This window comes from Micropterus salmoides, unplaced genomic scaffold (assembly GCF_014851395.1).
Source record: "Micropterus salmoides isolate LMB-PRFRI ecotype aquatic unplaced genomic scaffold, ASM1485139v1 Ms_hic_scaffold_15, whole genome shotgun sequence".
NCBI lineage: Eukaryota > Metazoa > Chordata > Actinopteri > Centrarchiformes > Centrarchidae > Micropterus > Micropterus salmoides.
The window spans coordinates 13,429,390-13,452,975 of record NW_024040596.1 but is presented as its reverse complement, the minus strand read 5'-3'; the positions used below and the strand labels follow the sequence as shown (position 1 = coordinate 13,452,975).

General features: G+C 40.7%; 1 protein-coding gene across 1 annotated transcript in view; it reads right to left on the bottom strand.

The window, feature by feature from the left end:
- Positions 1-23,204, bottom strand: part of tanc1b (tetratricopeptide repeat, ankyrin repeat and coiled-coil containing 1b) — a 101,045-nt gene extending 77,841 nt beyond the window's left edge. Inside the window, exons 1-2 of the mRNA XM_038720424.1 lie at positions 23,050-23,204; positions 10,681-10,774 (exon numbers count right to left, since the gene is read on the bottom strand). Of these exons, the coding sequence (XP_038576352.1) occupies positions 10,681-10,741 (61 nt within the window). The 5' untranslated portion in view covers positions 10,742-10,774; positions 23,050-23,204. The remainder of the gene's footprint in view (positions 1-10,680; positions 10,775-23,049) is intronic.
- Between the last annotated feature and the right edge of the window lie 382 nt (positions 23,205-23,586).

The window sequence follows — 23,586 nt, the reverse complement described above, 5'->3', positions numbered from 1 at the left end:
ATAACACTGTCACACGGTCTCTTTTTACTGTTGTTGAGCTACAGATGCATTCATGCTTTTACAGTGAAGCCATAAAATGTCTCACATGGGTTTTACATGGGGTTAATCACTAGAGCCTGACCGATATATCGGCCAGCCGATATTATCGGGCGATATGATTTAAATGCATTTAATTGGCATCAGCGTTTATAACAGCAGATATATCACTATTGATAAAGAAACAGACAGACAGATCCTTCATTGATGTCATGAGTGTTGCATAGTTTGCCCACCAGAGGGAGCTCTGCAGTTCCTCTGTTAACAACACTGCCTTACCACAAAAACCACAGAAGAAAACAATCAGCGGACTGGAGTCTACCGGAGCCTACCTCAGCATGTAGAAACACGTAGGAGACTGTATTAGCAGTGGGTTGGTCCTTTGTCACGTTAATTACATGACTTAAATGATTATAATAAAAAAATAAAAACAGACTCAATCACTTCTCCTCTCCTGAAAACATTCATGACTTGCTAACCCTCCCATTTGTCATTGCCCTCTCCCGGCTTCCTCCTGGCTCAGCAGCATGTTTAATGTCACGGTAGTTGGGTGTTGAAAGCTACACTGCTGACAAACGTGATTGTAGATTTATTTCTGAAACAGTGTGGCAGTAGCAAACGGTCATATATATATATATATATATATAAAAAACGTGAGCTCAACAATAATCTAACATGGCTTCCTGTAGCTCCTCTTTGTTGTTAAATTGTGGAGACTCTAATCTATTGTAATTTATTAGCATAATCCATTTATTATTAGTAGTATTAGTATTATAGCCCACATACAGAACAGCTTTCACTATTGCCCTGTTCTAGGTGTAGTTTAGACAGGAAAGGGGTCTACAATCCAAATAATTTTCAAAATAAAATTTTGCCTCATAAATCAGCTCTTTTTTACTTTAATATCTGAATCGGCCCCCAAAAATATCGGTTGGGCTCTATTAATTACATCAATGTCCTTTACCAGTCACAGGAACAGCTGGTACAGTCCAAGCAAAGGAGAGATGGATGATAGATGACTGGGCACACCATACAATGATCAATCATTTTAACGCTGCGAACACAGCTCTGGGGCCGCTGTGCTTGAAAGTGGAGTTTTCAGCTGTCCCACAGTCTCTGATTTCTCCCAATCATGGCACTTTTAGCAAAGTTCCACTTCCAGTTTCTGTATGTTAACAATATGTATAAAGCAGCTCTGAGACAAAAAGGGGAATTTATTTCCTGGCCAGAGATGTGGTCTGGAGTCCTAGGTTGCTGTGGGGATCTGGTTTAGCAACAGATTTGGACTGCCATTAGCACAGGTCATTAGGCAGAGCCCTCTTCTGGGGCCAGGTGAGGTCATGAGAACCACTAACCCCTGCACAACAGCCTGTTCAGTAACGTTAAATGGACGAGGACGTGGCACAATGGCTGTCCATCCATTCCTTCCAAAGAGCCTAATCCCATAAGCAAACAAGACGCAGGGCCAATCTTACAGCTTTTTAGCATCTCTGAAAATTAATTAAAAATTAATGGTGAATCTGTGTGAGTTTAGCATCAATCACATTAGCCTCATTTGATGTATTTAGAGGGTCGATAGGAATGTCTATTCAGCCATTGTCATTAGTGGATGATATCCTGATTTGTTATTTTCAAGATTAAAAATGCAAGAAAAACATAATTACCCCCTCTGACACTGCACATGCCTCTTGCACAACTGCAACAGAACACACCCCATTTTCTATTCTGCTCTAACCACTTTTGTTAGGCATTAATAAACTTTACCTACAGAGTTTTCAAATAAAGAATGATCTTGAAATGCCACCTTCAAGAAAAAGAGAGATGTAAATATGAAGAGGGAGCACTCTATACAAACTGCTCCTCTATACAATAAGCACCATCCCCTGTTCCTTTGAGGCTGGGCACAAAGGAACTGAGGTCATTAGTTCAGCCTGTCTCAAACCCTCCTGAGCTAAGGACGGCAAGACATTCAACTGCAAGCACAATTACAAAAAAAAGTCTCTGTGCTCAGAAATGCAGAACAGAGCAGAGCAGAGCAAAGAAGGATAGAGGAGAGAGAGAGCCCAAGGCTGAACAGAGGTCTCCACAGACACCCACACAGACTTTTATGAGAGTCAGACACTGTGACAGCATGGGTTGGTGTCTGCACAGAAAGATGGCGATAGATGAGAAAAACACAACCCTCAAAACTCTTGAAAAAATATCAAAGCAAAGAGAAGTTAGGCAATGAACAGCTAGTACTTTGTACATCCTATAGGTGTCAGAGTAGTCTCCTGCCTAAAAAGCATGTTAAGTGTTCATTTAGATCACAGACAAAAGGATGTTAAAAAGGTATAAAAGCGGAAACGGAAAATCTGTTAGATGGAATGTGTCTGCCCAGACAGGTCACGCTGTAATTAGAAAAACCAGTAACCTGCTGACCTCTCCAACCAATGAACTGCACATCTAAAAACACCCTGGCATGTTAACTGATAAAATGTTCTTCCTCCTCTTTGAAGTAGCAAAATAAACTATTTGGCAGACTTGGGGGACTATGATTGGTGTGTTGCTATGCTGTAGATGACATCTCTCTCGCTCTCTGCCGTTACTGGAAGTAACGGCAGAGAGCGAGAGCCCCTGGGAACCACGGAAGAATTTCCCCAAAATATTCCCAGTCATGAGCCACTAGGCAGGAAGAGCAATGCCAGCTTTCACCATTAGATAGAGCATTTAGCTCTTCTACATGTGCTGTTGGTTGAACATCACCAAAAAACTACAGACTACAGATGCTGCCTTAGTCCCTTTTCAAAAATTGTAGGGCCACATTTTGGCAACAAAAGATAAAGTTTGATGCATTGAATGTGATCAGAAAACGATGAGCTCCATAGACTTTCTTCTTAGAAGTCATGTGAAAGTTAAATGTAGCCAGGGCTTGTTGTAAAAGAAAACAGTGTGCCTGGCCGACCAGGTTCACCGTTTCCCCTGAGAGCCCTTATTTTGCTTTTCAGAAGGAGAGACAGGGAGTGTCTAATGTGGATACACCTGAGGTTTGTGTGTGTGTGTGTGTGTGTGTGTGTGTATTTGTACACGAATGTGTGTAAGTGAAAGATGTGGTTTGAGCTACGCCCCGCTAATCGTTGCCTGCCGGCTGCACACTGCTTTGATACCCATGTAGGTCTGTGCACTCAATGGTCTCCTTTGTAAATCAGGTGCATTCTTTTCTCCACCATTTTAAATCCTACCAAGACTGTCTGGACATGGAAATCCAGACAAATATGACTGGGAGAAAAAATAGCAAACACAGGCCAAAAAGCAAATTCACAATTGTCAGCAACGTTTTCTTTTAATTAAAAGGTACAAGAAGGTTATTGGATGGTAACCTAGATATATCCCTAGAGGTGTTTTAAGTGAAACTCCTTTGAATATCTATTTGTCACATAATGTTTAGAGTGGCTTCATAGCTGCACAAGCTTTTTCAGTATGAAGTTTTTCCAAAAGGAAAACCACAAGCTGATGATAAAGGAGTCAGTGGTTCTGGTCTGAGCACTACTTATGGTTAATCAAAGGATGTTAATAATGCATCTTGAGGTTGCCTGCTGCTCTCTATGTCTCTTGTCGCTCTGTCTGTATGCATGCATGTGGAGTCTGTCTTCCTATCCTGCACAGGTCACATACTGTATATAATCAGTGGTCTAGACATCCTGTGGTTGACTGTGTGCATCTTGTTTGTCTATCTGACTTGGTTCAGCACACATAACTTTTAATTTTGCAACACCAAATCTATGTAAAGAAAAGTTTCCCTTTTTTTGTTAATACATTTCTGCCTCTATATATCAGCATCAAGACTGTGAAGTACATGAACACTGCTGTGACTAAATGCTTCCTCTACTGTTGTTACCGTACAAAGTGTCTTCCAGATACTACACACCAGTACTACACCCATTTATTCCTAATTCACCTGGAGCACTCACTTATCCTTGGCGTAAGAGCAGTTTTCCCGTGAAGGAAACGTTCAAACTTCCACCCACAACGGAAGAACACTGCAAGGGAGTTTTCATTAAGTTCCCTTACAAGCCACAGGACAAGGATGGAGCGTGTCTCAAAATGGCTGCGGTAGATATGGCTAGAGAGGAGGCTGCCACCCAGCTGTTCACAGAGAAGAACCGGACTATCACAGGCAGTTCAACACTGGAACCTGTGGGCAGACTCTTTTACTGAGTAGTGTTTGTTAATGTCTGAGGGAAGGGGAGGCCACCACATACATGTCAGCAAGAGAGGTTGATGTGATCCTGCTTCCGGTTTAGTCCTGTCCCTCAATGATGTTGAAGACAAATAACAGACACCTCAGTACTTAAAAACTAACTTGTGCCCATTTTAGCAACATGAAGCGCATCCATTGCCGGTTAGACCATTACTTTTCTGGAGTCATACTGGTTGGCACACATTTAAAAGACCAGAGAGAACATTTTAGGACAAAGGCAAACCTGGTGAGTGTTTTAGTATTTAACTAATAATGTTTCCCTGAAAGAACAGCCTGTGGTTAATTCTGACTCACGTGAAACAAAGATGAAACAGTTCAATTTCTGATAGCCCATAAGAAACATTATTATTCCTGGGCAACAAAGGTTTGTGAAAAAAAAGCTTTTTTAGCTGCACTAACTATCAAAAGCTAGAGTTCTATTAAATAACTTTTTTTTGAGAAAAGACTTTATGATTATACTTTTATATTTGCCCAGTACTCAACATAAACAGCTTATTTGTCCAAACAAACCGCTTTTGTTTGGATGGACACAACTGTCCAACCACCTGTGGTTATTGTTTATTGAGGAAAGTCTTCTCATAACTGTAACAATTCCTCATGTTACACCCTGAGGGCAGCTGAAAATAGAGAATACAGACAACAGGGAAAGAATCTCAGCAATTTAAGCTGCAATATTTAACTGCATCACCACAGGGAGGGAATACACAATACACACAACAGAAGAGAGATTACAGAAATCAGGGAGGAAATCTCTGCATAGTTTGCTGCTTTGTTCGGTTTAACTAAACCACAATAAACAACAACATCAACAAAAACTGAGCATTATAAGCTTTACAAATGAAGTCTTTATTGCAGGGCTATTGAGTTAAACCTAACTCTATTTTCACTGTGCTTCAATTTCAAACAAAACAAAATCCTGCTTTGTAACTAATTTGCTGTTGTCTGACCCTTGGCAACAAATCACTGTTTCGTGTCAAAACATCCGAGAAACTCACACAAACTGCAGAGACAGCATGTACCAGTCACCATCACAGCTGAGGCAACAGTGTAGAGCTTAATGGTCTCTCTCTCTGACACACACATACACACAAACACACACCATTAGTTTGTGTATGGGTTCTCTACATCATTACCATTCCCTTCAGCTTTCAATTTATCTTCCTGAAATCTAAATGATTGAATCTCCTTATCAGAAATTGCTTCTTTAAAAATTACATTACAGACTTAAAAATTCTGCAAGGCTGTAAACCTTCAAGTCTGCTTATCCTCGTTTGTAGCATATTTTCTTTTTTGTGTCTGAAGAGAAAAACCACCCCCTGCTGTGGGAGACTTACGGTAATAAAACTAAAATAGCCACATGTTCTGTCTTCAGCTGCAAGTCATGCTGCATTTGAAAACAACACAGAAAAGTCATATTTTGGTGCTTTTTTTGGTGCAGATGCAGTTGTTTTCAAAAATGCCATTAGGCATCCATGTACATGTAAACTGCTGACGTAACTGCCTTTGTTCCTTCCTCACATTTTAATGGTTAAACCTACCATTCTTTGATTCTTGACAATTGGCTTGGACAATATCAAGGTATTACGGTATACTGGGGTATTTAGAAACCGGTATGACTTTCAATACCGTCAAAATACATGCTCCTCTGATGCTATATTGAGATTATCTATTACAGTGTCACTCTCAATGTAGGTGGGCGACACCACATGAAACTGCCTGACATCATCTTTAATGCAACAATGTGATAACCCCATGCTGTCAGCATGCAATCCAAGACAATTACTGTCCCAGTAGTTTCACTGATGGTAAATTAAAAAAGTTAAAGCAGGGCAGAGGGTTAACACCCCTTTTCTGTGCTGGCAGGTCAACAACAGAACTACTGCCTCCCTTCCAGCCAGGTGCGTGACTGGCTTCAGTCTCTGTGCAGCCAAACAATTAAAGAAAAGCCCTGCCAACTGGTGGTGGTCGCATATCTGTTTGTGTGTACATGGCATGTCTGTGTGTGGTGAAGGAATAAACAGCTGAAACTGTTATCAGCTTCAAAGAGTCCATGGAAATGCATGCTAGTGTGATTAACACTGCGTCACCCACAACAGACAGACAACTGTCTGGCAGCTGCCTCTAGCAGCTGAGCTCATGGAGTGGTAAGTTGGAGGGTCTTCAGAGGCATTACCCAACCCAAACAGTCACACGCAGCAATTAAAGCTGAGTCAAACACTGTTTCTCCAGGTCACAACATAAGCAGATACTAACTGACAAAACTCCCAGGACAGCAGCAACATTTAGAAGCCGTATACTTTACTCAAGAAGAGACATTAAAGGAAGTCAGCAAGTGGGGCGACAGACCACTTTTGTCTAAGAGAGAATCAAACCTTGGTAGAAAAATGCAGACTTCAAATGTCCTTCGCGTTCACCAATCCACCAATGGGATTTCACATGGCTTAAAGTTTAGCTTCACTTCATTTCACCAATTTACACTGCAATCAAATGTACTTTTGTAGACTGGTACGAAGAACTAACTGATGACATGTGGCTTAATTACCTGCACTGTGGACTGTTGCAACCCTATCTGCCTGAACGCCCTGCCTGCATGATGGGTTTTCACGTTGAACTTCACATAAAAAATTGAAGAGAGCAAGACTGACAAATCCACAGGTGGTTTGAAAGGTGACAATTGCTACCTTGGTATGATGTTCTAAAGCCGGTACACGTTTAATAATTGTGTGGGTGCACCCAGAGGAGAATTACTGCCACACACTGTTACTTCAGCAACTCTGTTGTTGAAGAATGTTTGCATCAGGAGGAAAGACAAACTTGCCTCATGACAAGACACCGTCCCACAACAATTCTACCAACTTAGAACAATCAATGAACTACAAACCAGACGATGCTGTGGATTAATAGCAAGTCAGAGGTGAAACCCGCAGTAAAATCTGAGAGGGCTGTATCCTTGAAGAGAACACCAATTAAAACACTGCTTGATTCTTAACAATATAATCATCTTATTGTGCCTTGGGGTCCCAAATCTATTAACTCCAGTGACGGCCTACTTGCAATGTAAACTTTCTCAGAAAATGTTGACATCAAAGGGAACAAACCACAGCAAACTAGCGTCCCACTTCCAGAATGGCAAAAAAAAAGTACTTAAAAGGGATTAAAAAGGCCAATTCCAAACTGATTCCTTACAGACTGAGTCTAGCAAGCGAGGTCGAGGATCTAGGAGGACCACATGATGGAGAGACTTAAATTAGCAAACTGTGTGTTTTTGTGGTCTTGGCAATGGGGAGATCCCAAAGGAGAGCTAATGACTGTAGTGGTATCTGGCTTAGGGGCCAAGTTTCCTTGACTGCTTTAAAGTTGCCTCCAGTCCATAGCCACCATGTCATGAGCAACATATGCTGAGCTGTCTTGCAATTATACCATTATCAAGGCTTTTCCTCCCACTGATTTCTATTATATGCTGCTGAGCAGATTTTACAGGAACTTTGTCCTAAAGTCTGACCTATAAGAATGCAAGCAGCAACGTTAAAATCAATGGGGTTGACTAATAAATAATTGTGGCGTTCACACTACGTGACTGATCGGTCACAGTGGGTCAAACACTACGCGAGCTGACAGCGGCTGTGTCACCTGATGCTGGTCTCCAAACCATGTTTTGTCAAAAAACACATGTGAAATGTGAAACAGGATATGACACAAACCTACACAAGAAAAAGCTGTTGTTTGTTATTATAAAGATAGCAATTATAAAGACAAAAATATGGATGAAAGACTAGATTAGCACACGCAGGTAGCAGGGATCATCCATACTACAGAGAGAGCTGAAGATCAGTAAAAGTGTTTTGTAGTGAAAAGGTAGCTGCCTTCTCTCATTGGCTGGATGTGGATGTCGAGTCAGCTGACTCCTCCAGATATTTGGCATGCTAGATATCTGGCTGGCGTCTGCGAGGTGTCAGTGATGTGTTTTGATACATCATTAAGTACTTCACACATAACTACTGGCGACAGCAAATCGATCGCTGATTTACCCCCTAATAGTCGTCGAGCTCACCGACCAGCATATCGAGCTAAAAATCGTGTCATGTGAACTAGGCTTGAGACTTTGCCCCAATACTGATAAAAATCTCAAACATAACACTGATGCCGTATCAACCAAATTAATCAAATCCCTGACCATGATCGAATTTGAAAAGACCCGAAACATGGAAATGTGTATAATAAAAGATGACAAAACTCCAATACAGCTTTCTTTCCCAAACCATTTGGGATCAAAAAGGAAATCTTTTTTAAGCCTCGCAGAAGGTACTGTGAATATTAAATGTGCAATATGGTACTATCTTGTTTCAGAAACCATTAACTATACTGCAGTGTACCCAATTTGATTAACACGCCGTTCCCCGTCAGGGCCTCCATGTTACAAACCTCATTTCAGATCCCAGGAAGGACAAATTCTCTACTTCAAGGACAACAGACAAGTAAACACAGGGTGGAACGACATGCAATTTAACACAAGAATAATGACCTACTGTAGCTGTTAATAGGGAATTTAATAAGATGTATAACTTCTTAATCAAGATCTTTATAGGAACATAATGAAAACAACTTAAGGAATGACTCTTATTTGTTACATGCTATTACAGGTGATTGGCCGACAATCTTACAAGACATTATGCGCGTTTCATTGAGTGTGACATTCAAAAAAAGTCTTAAAGCCTGAAAATATAAATATATGCAGTAGAGATTTGTGACCCAGGAACAGTAGGACAAAGTGACGACCGCTAGCTGTTGTATCTCTGTGACCTCTCATCTGTCTTAAGAGCTCTAAACAACAGAGAGGAGTGGCCAGATTATATTGTCCCAGCATGAGAAAGGGAGACAGGGCTGCTTTGGCCTGATGGATGGGGTCCAACTGAGAGTGAGGCTGGGATAAAGGAGCAATATCCCGCCATAAAACTCTGCTGCTCCCAGCCTTCAGTTCACAGAACCTTCTGTGTTTTTAGTGTCTGTGTAAGTGAGTGTGGGTGGGTGTGGTTGTGGGTGTGTGTCTGGATAACAGGGAAGCTGTGTTATCAGAGTTATTCATACACGCGAGACAGGTTACAACAACTTGATAGAAAACAATGCGTACAATGCTAAATTCTCCCTCTGTACTGTAGTGGAGAGCTGTGGAGGAGACAGATGTGTTAAGCAAGTCTGAGTCTTTTCCCTTTAATTTAAGCACAGACTGTTGAGTGAAAGGATCACGTCAGACAAAGGCAGGGAGAGCAGAACTATGAGACATGTATCTACTGTATGAAGTGTTTGAACCAGACTACCTGTTAAAAAACCACTCCTGAGGCGGTAAATCAAGTCTAGACTGGTAGATGTAATATAAGCATAAATGGTCATTTGTTATGTCAAGAGAGATCATTGAAGGGGGCGACAGTATGAACAAGAGACTAGTCAACAATGTATTGCTAGGAGTGACTCATGTTTAGTCATGTTGGAAAATACTACAGATTTTCAAAGGAAAAGAAAACATCTGTTATGACACAATAGTTCGGGTTGTCCCTACAGTCAAAATCTAATTTGAAAAAGATGGCCTCTTATAGACATAACAATGGTTCTATGATTTTTGAGACGCAATGGGCTGGTGCTGGGGTCACACACTGTATCGCTGGTCTAACAGAATAATATGCTCCAAAACATCCCTAGACAGACTGTACACGTCCTTACCATTATAACAAAAGCCTTACTCTCAGTGTTGCATTCCTGTTGCTGTACCCAGTTTCAGTGTAAAGCTTCATTTTAAACAAAAATAATATCCTTTTCATATACTGTATATACTGTGCCAAATGCTTAATTAAAGCTCCATTTGAGTCATAGAGATGGTACTTACATAAACGAGTAAACGCAGTTTGGTTTAAAGTAAAGAACTAACTTGACCTGTAGTATTTTATTTTATTACTCGTGTGCAGACATCTTTTCCAGCTCTAACTGTGGGTATTTACATGTGTGTAATCACTTGGAACCACACAGCACTCTTCAAAGAAAACGTTTCACAGACACAGGTGGTGTAAGGCTAAATTATTGGCCATATATATCTAGGCAATTGCTGCAAATGATGGCTTAGATGACGGTATGTTTAAGCGCACACTTGAGATTTAGCATGCCTTTTGTGCTTTCATCTCAACTTTCTCTTCAGTTTACTTTAGCTTTGTTTAACTCACGTCAGCCTTCACATTCTCAATCTTTACTAAGCAGGATGTCTATGAAAGACACTTTATAAAGTTTCCACAGTCAGAAACGAATTTATAAACACTGAATATAAGGCGTGTGCCTCTGAAATAGAGTTTTTATCTACGCATGGGATATGCGTTCCCTGAAACCTAGCTTGCTGTTTTTCCTCCTGATCTTCCACATACCTGAATCCTTCTTACTCCCCTTTCCTCCATCTCTGTTCTTCTTCAGCACTGCCTTGAACATGTTAAGATTCTTGGAATCCTCTCTGTAGGGCCCCTGGGGAAAAGAAAACAAAAAAAATTCAGTCATTCACAGCCATGACAAGACAAGAGAAATGCATCTTTTGTCAGTCATCCAAAACTATGGAAATTATCCAGTAACACAAACAGGTCTATTTCTTTTCATGGGACAGAACAGAGTCCATTTCCTCTACATACCTGCAAATAAGAAAACCATTCAAACCAACCAAGTCTTCTTTTTACCTAAAACTAACCAAACAACATTAAATGTGTCCTCGAAAACCTAACATAGCAATGGCAACAGTGTATATCCGCATTTCATACTGCTTAGCTGGCACCCGCCTGGGACTTTTCCCACAGCACTCCCAATCCTGCAGGTCATCAGTGAAGGGGCACATGGAAAGAATGCTCTAATATTGAAACAGAAAAGGACATGTTCTGCTATCTTGTTATGCAGGAAAACACTCAAATGCCCTGAATTCCTCATGTAATTGATGCTATGTGGCTGAACTTGGCTTTTTGCTACTGCTTTCAACGGTTGTTCCCAAGTTAGTGTGCATTTTGAATCCTCAGAGTTAAACGATATAACATGAAATAAAGGTCCACCCTGGATATGCCTGGGTTGTTTACTTTGGGATTATTTATAGTCTTATGTAGTTGGACAATGATACTTAACTAAATACAGCAGAGGCTAAAACAGCTAATTTTGTGGGATTTTGGTTTCTAACCCTCTAAACACATTATAGGCTGCTAAAGGCTACCATATTAATAGCAGCAGAGCAATCTTTCCAATAAAGAGAAAAGAATCGTTTCAATCAAATAAGGGTGTGCTTTCTGCAAACAAAACACACAGTCCTTGCACTGAGTTCTCAACTCCAGAAGCCAGGCTTTCAATATCTAGGTCCTCTCACTGCTGTTGTGAGAGAGGCTATCGATCCGCCCTTTTTATCCCTGATGGCGTCAGATGAAACACTGAGGCCGCTGAATCAGTGATGGGAGGTGGAGGTGTAGGGGGAAAATCCCTGATGAACCTCTGCATCTCAACTCAGCCTTGGCAGGTCAAAACATTTACTTTTCACAGGGTTTTACTCCACCAAGCCAAACTCTAAATCAAGATTATGAATTCAGAAGATAGCACATGATTACTGCATTTGTGTTTCAGTCTAAAGTACCTAGGGAACAAAATAATATAACATCAATGCCCTTCAATCAGTCTGTACCGGTTTCATTTAAAGTTGCCAAACAATCATTCAATATTCCCTAACATCAACCTAGAGGGGCTACATAATACAATTCTGGGTCCAGCAGATTCAATCCAGCATCCTCTCTATGGAGATGAATTTACAGTCCTGGTTTCTTCTGCGGTGGCCTCGCTAGAAAATAAACACCAGACACTGGCGCCATCAGATCCAAGAGGTTGGGTGCTTTCAGTGAAACCATGACCTTGCCTTCTTCAAGCAGCAGCTAGCCTCTCAAATAAAAGCCATCCAAAAGGTAAAGTGCTTTGCCAAGTAACACTTGAACTTAACATGTAAGGCTTTCGTAACAAAAATGATGCTAACATGTCAGCTCAGTTGATTTAAGTAATCTGGTCAGTCAACCCATACTGATGACAGGAGGATGACTACTAACTTTCGGCAGTAACTACGGTCATCTGAAAGATGCCCAGAAATTCATAAAAAACATCTTCACTGCAACAACAGGTTATGACCATCAGAGGGAGCAAACCTTAGATCAGTAGTAGCCTCTATTCCTAACTAAATCAAACTTAGCATCTTCTCAGACTGCTGCCAGCAAATCACAGTAAGCCACTACAACTCTGGTGTGGTCGTTTAATTACTCTCACATGTCACAGTGAGGTGAGAAAAATTCCTTAAATTAAAAAGAAAACAGAACCAGGTTTTACTAACTTAACTAGTACAGCTACAGTATCTCTAATAAAACAGTTGTGCATATATATAATTCCGTTTAAGTGAACCAAAAATATGTGCACGACAACCAATCAAAAGACCCACATGAGGTCGTAGCAATAGCATGATACAGAGTATTCTAAATAGTGATCTAATCTTCATAATAGTGATGTTAATCTGGTATGATTTAAGTCTATTTTGACTGAAATATTGATATAATAACAGGGAGGCCCATTAAAACAAGGTGCAGGTAAACGTCAGGAGTGACACTATAAGAACAGCGTGTCTATCTGTATCTATATACAAGAGTGTAGTTCAGTAGTCAGTAGGAATGCTGACTGTGTGGGAGCTGGCTGCTCATCTCCACAGTAACAATAACATCACCCAGGTTAACCCAAAGGAAATGAGAAACGCCCTCTTGAAACTCCCAAAAGCCAACATGACAAATTCCTTCCATTCCCCCTCCCCTATCACAGCCACCAGACACACACAGTCAGTACCCACTGTGAGAGTGACGCTGTCTACACCTGGCATTAACATGCGCCTAGGGCAATGCGATCACAAGTGGACTGTTCCAAGCAGGTCCGATAGCACATGGCATTAGAACACATCTCCACATGTGTCTGCAGTGACCACTTGTGATTGTATCTCACTTCCCCGCTCTATACGCAAATAAACACATACATCATTTTCATTTGCTAAGACCAAATGCATTGTTGTTTTTACCTGAATTTGATGAATTTACTGTTTATTAGACCACACTGGAAAAACGAAAAACCACTGGATTGGAGTGTTTCTGGGGACCAGGCCACACTGATTACTGTCATATTTTCTAGAGAAAATATTTTCGGTTTTCCCTCTGATGTCCTCAAGCTGCTCTGCCTCAACTCTCAGCGAGTTACAGTTTCCTGATGGACAGATTTATTACAGCTTTATTAGTGGTTAAAGGAACCACTAACAGTGAGACACCACCTCTTCAGCCATCATCTACAGTCAACACGTTTTATCCTGAGGAATGCCTAGATAGCCATTGAACATTACTTGAATAAAAGCCAAACATGTCTCATGACAGTGTCAATAATACTGATTTAACAATGACATAGTGATCATATCATATATTGTACACAGTCCAGGAGTAGTTTGGTTCCTGTGAGCCACAATTTAGAAACAGTGCTATTTAATATTACAGTGTGATTTTCCCCACAAGACAGACACATTCTTGCCAACTGAACAGACAACTATGACACCAGACTGTAATAGCCACAGATGGTCACAGATCAAGATGGGATGTAACTCTTGTCTCCTCAACACCATAGTGAGCATTGAGGCAGCATATCTAAAATATAATTGTCTTAGGGGACCTCTTTTGCAGCTAACAATAACCAATAAGCTTGCAAGGTGGTGTTTTACAAACATTTGTAGCTATACCATGAAATTGAACATACCTGATAACGAGTATCAGTCAAATCTACTTATACGCTAAGAAATCCTCAATAACACACTGTAACATGATGCGTTCATGCACTGCAGAGACAAGCCACATTGTTGAGTACCTCCCATTTGTACTCCTGCGTCAGGGCTAAATGTGTAGCCACGCCATAGGCTACGCACGTAGCCTGGCATTTCTACTTGTGCATCGGTGTGCCGTCATTCATCCATTACACCCCAAACGCTAGTCGGCGGTAGCGCTACAGCGGCCACTGTGTTGACTTTTGCCGGCAGAGCAGGCTAACTTCCGGTTTAGCCCTCCGCTAACGTTAATGGGGGTAAAATTGTATGCGTGGCTGGTGTAGCCTTTTCAAATGCTATCGACCCGAATGGATCACATTCTGATAGTGAAATGAGTCATTTCTGAGTCAATCCCTTATAAATAGGGATGCACCAAAATGTAAATTCTTGGCCAAAGCCAAAACCGAATATAATGAAAAACTTCCCAAATACCGAACAAGGTTTTCACATTTTTCCACCATTTTTTTTACCATTGCATAAATGAGCTTTTACTCAGTGTTTGCTACAGGATTTGCAGAGCCTATGGTGGGGGTCCGAGGCCCGAGAGGGTCCGGTAAGAAACTTACATGTGTGTCCACTGTTTTTAAGGGACACATGTAATATGTTTTATACTTTCTGTGAATAATCCAATTAATCTTATTTCCATACTGTATCGACAAAATTTATTCTTTGTGACTTATCAGGCCGAACACCAAAAGTGCTTTTTTTGCTATTTTCGGTCAATTCATTTTGTTGGCCGAACATTCGGTGCATCCCTACATAAAAACATGTTGCTTTTCTTTAATTATGTTGTTTCTTTGTTTTTGTGATTCTGCTGCTGCTCACATTGATTATGCTTTACGGTATAGAAGTGTCTTACTGACTTTTAGTTTCCAAGCACACCATAATCAACATCTTATCAGCTATGCTTAAGCTGTAGTGAGATACAACTGTGACCTTTGTATAAAAAGCCTCATGGACTGCATGGTATGCAAGACAAGCATCAAGATTCCTCAAGCCCTCAAAGTTAGGTCTATCCCATGGCTTTTAAGCTGTGTTTGGATATCAGCCTCAAAGCCTGGCCCCTTAGACAGGGGCCTCTTTAATATTAAAACAGAGCAGTGAAAGTCCCAATGGCTCACAGGTCTTTGTGGTACACACTGGCTGAATGGACAAAATAGACTCTCAATATTCACATTTGCTCTGTGCAAGACACCCCAAGAGCAACAGAAGCCCCAGCACAACAGCCAAGTATTGAGCTCATGCCATGGTACTGCCTCTCTCTCGTTTTTGTCAAGAACTAAATAGCCTAGTCATCGAAAGTCCTCAACAGGCTTCAAAATGCAATAAGAACTGAAAGAATACACACCAACGACCTTATCGGTGTATTTGGGCAATAACATCCCACATTATGGATGCTTCCCCACTGACAGCATTTGGCATATGTCAGCTCTGTGACCTCACATGTGGGCTAGGCTATCCGTTACCTTGGAACGCTCAAGGCAACAATAGAAGAAAAAAAAGACTCCAGTCTCTGGTACAAGCAGAGGCGATTTCCTTTCACAGAAGAGAAATTGAAAACCACTGTGGTTAAGGGGTCCCTCAGTTATCAACATGTATGTTTTTCCAGGTCATTCCTGATGTGATGGAGTTCAAATCCATACAGGCTGCAAGGAAGAAAAGATCCTCACCTGCACAATGCCAACATGACATGTGGTAAATGGGGCAATCTAGCCATACCACACTCATCTGAGAAGACAGCTATATATAGAACGGAAATAGGATTGTTTGACCGAATTGCCTCTGGCAGGAAGCATTTCAAATACATTGGCGGTTGCTGAGTTAGAACCTGCTTTGTCCTCTGTTCGGTGGCACACAATAGAGCGAGTTCCCTTAAGCTCAGATCAACTTCACCACTCTTCCAGGACTGCAGCAAACTCCCTTGCCTGCTGAAAAATTAAAAAAAGGGGAGGAAACGCCCTACCAGCTCTCTCCATCAACTGATTCTACATGAATGATCACCCTCAGATTTCCACACTGTTGTCACTGCAACGTGGAAATTCTCACCATGGGCTGACCTTAAACTTTGTTTAATAAACACTGCCTAGAAGTGATTGGATATTTTAAAATTCTCCTGTGAACTCTGTAATTGTCTTGTCTTTTGTTGTCCATTCTCTTAGCGCAGGAAACAGGCCCGGCCTGGACGGTGAGTTCAAGTGTCCATAAACAATGGGAAGTTAGCTAACAAACCCTTGAAGAGGAAGTGTAGCAGTAGGTATGGAGGACAGCAAAGTCTCAGTGTCGGCCATTGTTAGAAAAGGTTGTTATTCACACTTTGGTATTCACACTAACATGTGGAAGAGGCAACAAAAGAACAAAATTTTTATGAACTAGTCTGCCAGTTTGACTCAAGTCTTTCCTGCACAGCCTTAGAACACCTAGAACCTTAGAACCTATGAAACAGGCTTTCATCTTATAATGAGCGAAAAAGGGAAATATCTTGGAACACCAATAGCTAACATCAAAGACTAAAGACAATGTTAAACTTCTTCATATGATACTACAACTAGTTAGTAAATTTGATAGGCCAGTAGTTAAATCCCAGCAAGAGATCATACAGATATGTATATTGAAGCATATCAAATTGAATGCCAGGAATCTCTCCACTACTATGTGGGTATTATGCTATCACCTTGCACAGATCAATGACCAAATCAGCGTATCATGTATGCTGGCAGCCAAAATTCACAAAAGCAAGCATTATGTCAAATGAAGGCAGGCATTCTTCTTCTAAGGAAATCCTTAAATGCAAGTTAGCAGCATTTTTAAGCACTAAAAAATTTCAGGCAAACAGCACCTTGATGCTGGAGTTTTCAAAGTAATATGAGACAGATAACAGAGCTCCAAGGACGCCAAATAATCAGAGCCAAACTGTTAAAATCTAGAAAACACATGCCACACATTAACTTGTCACATACCACTTCAGTATGCAAACCAACCTGCAAACTACATCCAGAGCCATCCAAAGTACTACAATGAGAGCAGGAACATTTTGAGGGACAAGAACTATGGTCCAGGGACACGGTTCCTGCAGATGAAATACAGGTAGAGTTCCTAAATAGGTTCTTAGTTCCCTAAATAAAAAGTTTCTGCAACTGAACAGATCCATTAGACCCCAAGAAAGGTCAGTTTTCACATCAAACTGGAGGGATAATAATAATAACTATTCAAATAATAAATTCTAAATTTAAGTAAACTAAAGTGCCTAATTTTTAGAATAAATGTAATAAAAAGTGTAGCTTGAAGTGATGAAGTGTAGTCTTAACCAATTTTATAATAAACACTCAACACATCATAACAAATGAACAGCTGTAATGCCTCCTTCTCTTTCATTTCCTCTTACAGAGCTACCACTTTCCTACTTTCTGTTCAGTGAGAAACGTGAGCTCCAGCTAGCATATTGTAGATCTATGAGATATTCTGGTTTTGAACTGCCCATGGGAGGAATGTACATGTAAAAATCGTACATTCTTGATTAAAAGTCATGTGAATCTCTTTTATCTTTCGTCTCCTCAATTTGGGTGTGTTTCCAAAACTTCTCTGGTGAATCTCGCGGACTCGACTCGCAAGCCTCGGTATGCACAGATTTGATTGGCTGAGCAGCGTCACATGAGAGGATTGGAGCACATGCGATTGGTCTGTGAGTTTCCTGGTCCTCTAAACCAGTACAGTAAATGCTAGAAAAGCTGCGTGGGTTAAAATAGAAACGCTCCGTCACGAGGTAGTAAGTCTCAATAATAATGGGCTGTAGGTCGGCGGTCCGGAGAGGACGGCGGCTGGGTCCGGATCCGGACCGCGGTCCGCCTATTAGTGACCTCTGGTTTAGGATAACAAGTCTGATCTACTCATTAGACTGCCATGGGAATTTTGAAAAGACTGATGCTCCCTCTTAGGCCAGTTGTCCTTGATCTTTTCTAATATGACTGATGAATAAATCCAGACACAAGCCTACATGCTGGCTCAGCAGTGTCAACAGGAAAACCTTTTATCTCAGCAGTGATGCTCTAGAAGTGTCAAGGCATGTTTTAGAGGGCAATCATTGCTCTAAATTTACTGTTACACCCCAGGCCCTGGAATCTGCCTTAACCTGAAACTAAAAGGTGGAATAAGACAAGACATTGCACATCCTCACCAAATAAACATGACATTTCCTGCTACACACAGATAAAAAAAAAATACAAGGCTAACCATGAATATAACTACATTCATTTAGCTTGACAGATCAGAGTGTAACATGGATTTATGGATGAGTTAATGTGTGCAGTGGTCCTGCCTTCTAAGTTTTCACAAACTAGTTTCTCCACTCTGAACCTTTCCCTTTCTGTCACATTTGTTAGAAGTCTTTCCGCAACAATTACACACTCCTTACATCACACCAACAGCCACCCCTCTTCTGTCATCATCAACAGATTTAACTGCATGCTGAGTAACAACAATCATCTCATCAGTTACAGTCATTAACTCCTGCTATCACTGCTGATTAAACTTTATCACTCTATTACTGATTTGCCATAGCAATCAAGTGTTAATGAACATCTGGAGTAAAACTAAATTAAGCTGGACCATTGTTGCCTACTCTCACTCAGGCTGACATTTGCCTCCCAGGAAGCCTGGTATTTGATTAAGGGTAAAACATTAACAAGTAGTGTTTAAAGTCTACAGGAAGTTCCAGTAAACACTGCGAGAGATTCTTCTCATGAGTTGTTGGTCAGGGGGTCATATATACATGAACCAGCATTTTCTCAAGACAAAAGAGATTATTTAGGAATTATAGGGTTCCAGCAATATGGTAGAAGTCCACTGACTTCTATGAGGGGATGAAACACTATACCTAGGATTTCAGCCAGTGCACATTCAAGAGGGCTTTAGGCTTTAGACCACTTTGCAGATAAGATGTAAGCAGTGCAGGTTTATTCTTAGCCCATCTCTCTTTAGCTATACTGAGTGAACCACTTCTGATATAAATTAGTGTATTAAAAAGTATTTAATGTAATTTAACAGCAACAGTATACTCCATACAGGTACAGCTGTCACATGAGCTTCTATTCAGTCTTTTATGGTGCACTGACTTGTAAAGACCCAGTTAAGTGGTCATACTGACTCTGAGACAAACTAAAAATCCTAATAAGATTTGTTTCACCAACTCGCTGTTCTGACAGCGATATATATGGGTACAGGCATTACACGCAGTTCCAATTTGCGCCCTTAAAGGTTTACAGACTTTGACGCAGTGTCCCACTGTGATATCATAAGGCACTTTAGGGCTGCCCCAAGAGACTTGTGGTGTTAAAATGGTGATGATGGTGTAAATTTGGCATGAAAACTTATAGGAATAAACACATTAACAAATGGATTTATGACTTACTTTGAAATGTATGCCTCACATTCTATTTGCCATAAAGATGCAAAACAAATCCCTCTTGCTGTGAAGGAAAAGGGCCTTTTCCGGAGATGCTAGAGCTGCACTAGCTGTCAAAGCTGAAATAATCATGACACCATGGAAAGAACATTAATTCCGCCCTACAATCTTGCCAATTCCAACTAAATTAATCACCAAATTAATTCTTTGTAAGTGCCTTCTCACAAATAGGCCTACTGCTTTTCAGACTTTGGTATGCCTGAGGCGCTCTGCATCTCTGCATCTCTCTCGGTCTGTCTCTGGGGCTTTCGAAAAGACTTGACAAAAATGTAAATCAGTAACAGCTGTTACTAAGAAGCACTTCCAAACACACACGTGCTTTAGAGATAGACATGCAAGCAAGCATGAGCGCACACTTGGATGTGCATAGACCTTGAAAACACACACCGCTTGCTCACCTTCACTTTCAACTCACTCACTTCAGAAAACACTGTTGTTTTGTTATGATAAATCAACTACTGGTGTGTAATTCAGCAGAATACCTCACAATAGTCACTAACCAGCACCATCACTTAAATACAAAGGCAACTCAATATGCATGGCTGTCATTCTGTAACGTCTTAATAGATGACCTGAGGGGAAATGAGGCACTTAAACGGTAAGGTAAGCATTTTGATACAGAAACTGTCATGAGCCTTCTAAGAAACTTGAGCTAATTCAACTACACAATGCTACTTTGCGAGTAGGCTTGAGTATGATCCTTTATCCCAACGCTGAGAATGCAAAATCATTTCTTGATGGTAAATATCTAGGCATTTCAGAGCAACTTCAATTGGACCATGTTTATGAGTCTTACTTTAGAATAATAATTAAGAGTAAATAGAAAATCTAATATAGCCATAGTTAGTAATAGTAGTTATGTTACTTATGATCAATGATCATAAGTAAAATATGATCACGCAGATTGTGTCCCCTGATAGCATGGCATAAAACACAAACATAACAACCTCTACTTTGTTCCAGGAGGTAACTGCTCCTGCAATTACACCATTATTTCACAACATGCCCTAAAACCACCACATTGATTTTGACATCTGTTTTGGCCATGATATATAAATATAATTTATAATACAAATTATGAAGGTCGGTTACATATAAATAGCATAGGAGATTGCTTTCTTGAAACCCCCATTTTCATTCATTTGAACCATACCATATAGGTTAGGTGTGAGAGCACCCTAAGAGTGCTATAGGACATTATATCGATGCTTATATTTGTGGTCAGGTTTGGTTTGTGGTATCAAGTGCCCCAGAATCCCGAATCCCATAACACAACATCCAGGATTCATTTAAAAACAATCTTGGTAAAACAATATGCTGAGTTGTGGTCCGAAACCTAACTCATTTCAAAAATCTGGCTTTCCTATTGGAACCATGTGCTTCTGCGTAGCACCATTTCAAAAGTACAAAATCCATCATCATCATCAACAACAACTCAGTCTGTTCTGGCTCTAATAACTTTCCCTCCTCAGCCATAACAATGAGACTCTGATGCCAGCATCTGTTACTGGCCAACTGGCTGGGGACCATGGGAACCAGGTTCTGTAGAGGCTGGGAGGCAGACTCTTGTGACACGTTCAATTCGATGAGTGCTCTGTAGTGCAAACATCTCATAACCCTGCAGTTGGCCAACAATTGGGATAGCTCTAGCCTTGGCATAGAGGCATGCAAATCCACTGTAATGCTTCCATAATCAGCGTAAAATTGCCTGAAATTATGTTGGAAAGTTAATACTGACTATCTCTAGGTTAACTGGCAGTCAGCATGACTGTCAGCAGCAAGGCCTGTTCCACCTGTTGAGTTTAAAATGGATAAATCGACACTGTATATCCAGTGGAACTGCCCTTGAAGCTACACCAAGACAAGTAACTCGACACAGGAAAAAGCAAATATTGTGGAAGGTTCTGCCAAGGTAGAACGCCATGAAGACTTCATAACACTTATTCAGAGAGCAAAGTGAATCAGTGACCTCATGTGCTCCCAGTGATCAAAGCTGTATCCTGACATTTACAAGCAATTTCTCAAAAGCTGAAAACAGAGCTTTGATTTTCAAAGCACCTGGCGGAGTTACAAGGGGAATCCTCCACTGAAAATACGCTGAAAACAGCAAAAGTCTTATACAGCCAGTGGTCAAACTTCAATGACTCAATCTATGTGGGCGACAAGATTACAGTCCTGTAGCCTTAAACCTACTACTATATCTGGGTTGGGTTCGGGTTTGAAAACCACTGCATCCAATCACAAAATACAGGCTAACATTAGCATCAAACAAGACCACACAGTTACACGACAAGTAAACATCTGCATCAGAGTGTGCAGGATGTTACTCCTAAAAAAAAAAAAAAAAAAAAAAAAGAAACAGTGGCCCATCTTCAAAAGATCTTGGACGTCTGTTCATCTTTACAGAGTATAACACATACAGTAATGAGGCTATCTGCAGTGACATGTTGTAACTCTTATAAGGCTGCAACTAACACGTGTAATCATTATCAATTCATCGAGTTTGTCTATAAAACATCAGAAAATAGTCAAAATAGAGTGTTTGTTTTGTCTGACCAACAGTCTAAAACCTAAAGATATTAGGCTACTGTGAATATTGTCAGAATACTCACATTTGAGGATCTGAAACCAGAGATATTGGCATTTTGCAATAACTGACTTAGACCAGAGAAACTGATCATGGAAATGTATCAACTATTATTGTAAATTGAATTTCTTTGGACAAAACAATTACTTTTAAGGAGTCATCTGTCTCTGGGAAATTGGGCCATGCATGTATAACCATGTTCTGATATTTTGGATGGAAGTTGCATAACATATTGTTTATATGATTCAGTTTTACACCATTATGTTAATCTTATGTCTGTAGTTAAGTTACTTGATACTTTTCAAATGATTTGTTCAGATCAAAACTGTTGCATATACCATCTAATCCGTTAATCGACTAACTTAAGTTAAACGTTTTAGCTCTAAACTCTTCAATGACCGACCACAGTGCCAAAACATTTGATGCCGGGACAACACGCACGAAAAGCAAAAATGAAACCGCAATAGTGTCAGATGTGTGCCCCCGTTAGCTCCAGTTCACATCAAACCAATTGGAAACGTTACCTGCGGGGAAAGTTTGATTTAACCCGGCTAACCTTATTAGCAAGTGGCCTTCGGGCTAACTTAGCTAGCTTGAGCAACGGTAATATTTAATCTAAGTTAAGCAGCGACACAGAAAATACACAGAGGCTAAATAACCCTGAAGAGCTTGGGAAATAAAAACAGTGCTGCCGTTGCCGTTGGTTTTGACGGCTGCTCAATGGGCATGTCCCGACATTCCTCCCAACAAACTCCTGACAGAGGAACAACTTATCCTTACTTTTCTGAACTTGTGAACCGACACTTCCAGGCTCACAACGTCGAATATATACATTTTTAAAGTCTTACCCGATGAATGGCATGGATAGGAAAGTACCAATAAAAAGTTTCCCCACTCTTCCAGCGTATCTCCACACGAACTCAGTCACTCACTTGATCCACTAAAAGGTAGGTAGGTAGGCTGCGGGTCCGGGACTGAGGGCTCCTCCTCCTCCTCCCCACATGAGGTCATCTGCAAGGGAGGCACATCAAGAGAGGGCAGAGAACCAAGACAAACTACCCCACCTTCCTCCTCCTCGCTTCCTCTTCTTTCCTCCTCATTGCCGTGTGCATGCCTCATGGATATGACAGGATGCCAGAGATGCAAGATACATGTATTAGGACTGTAACTGTTGGCCGGCTACAGGCTTGCAATTTAGGGGGGGAAATCAGGGGTATGGTGCAGGGACAAAGACAGGGTTTTCTTAATACTCCTGTCCTCAAAATCCCCCCAACCTCCTCCCAACATTTTATTTATTCAATTAGCTGTATATTAACACTTCATGCCAGTTTTATTTAAATGGAGCCGTTCATTTGGGGGACTTTCCTGCCAATATACTTAAAACA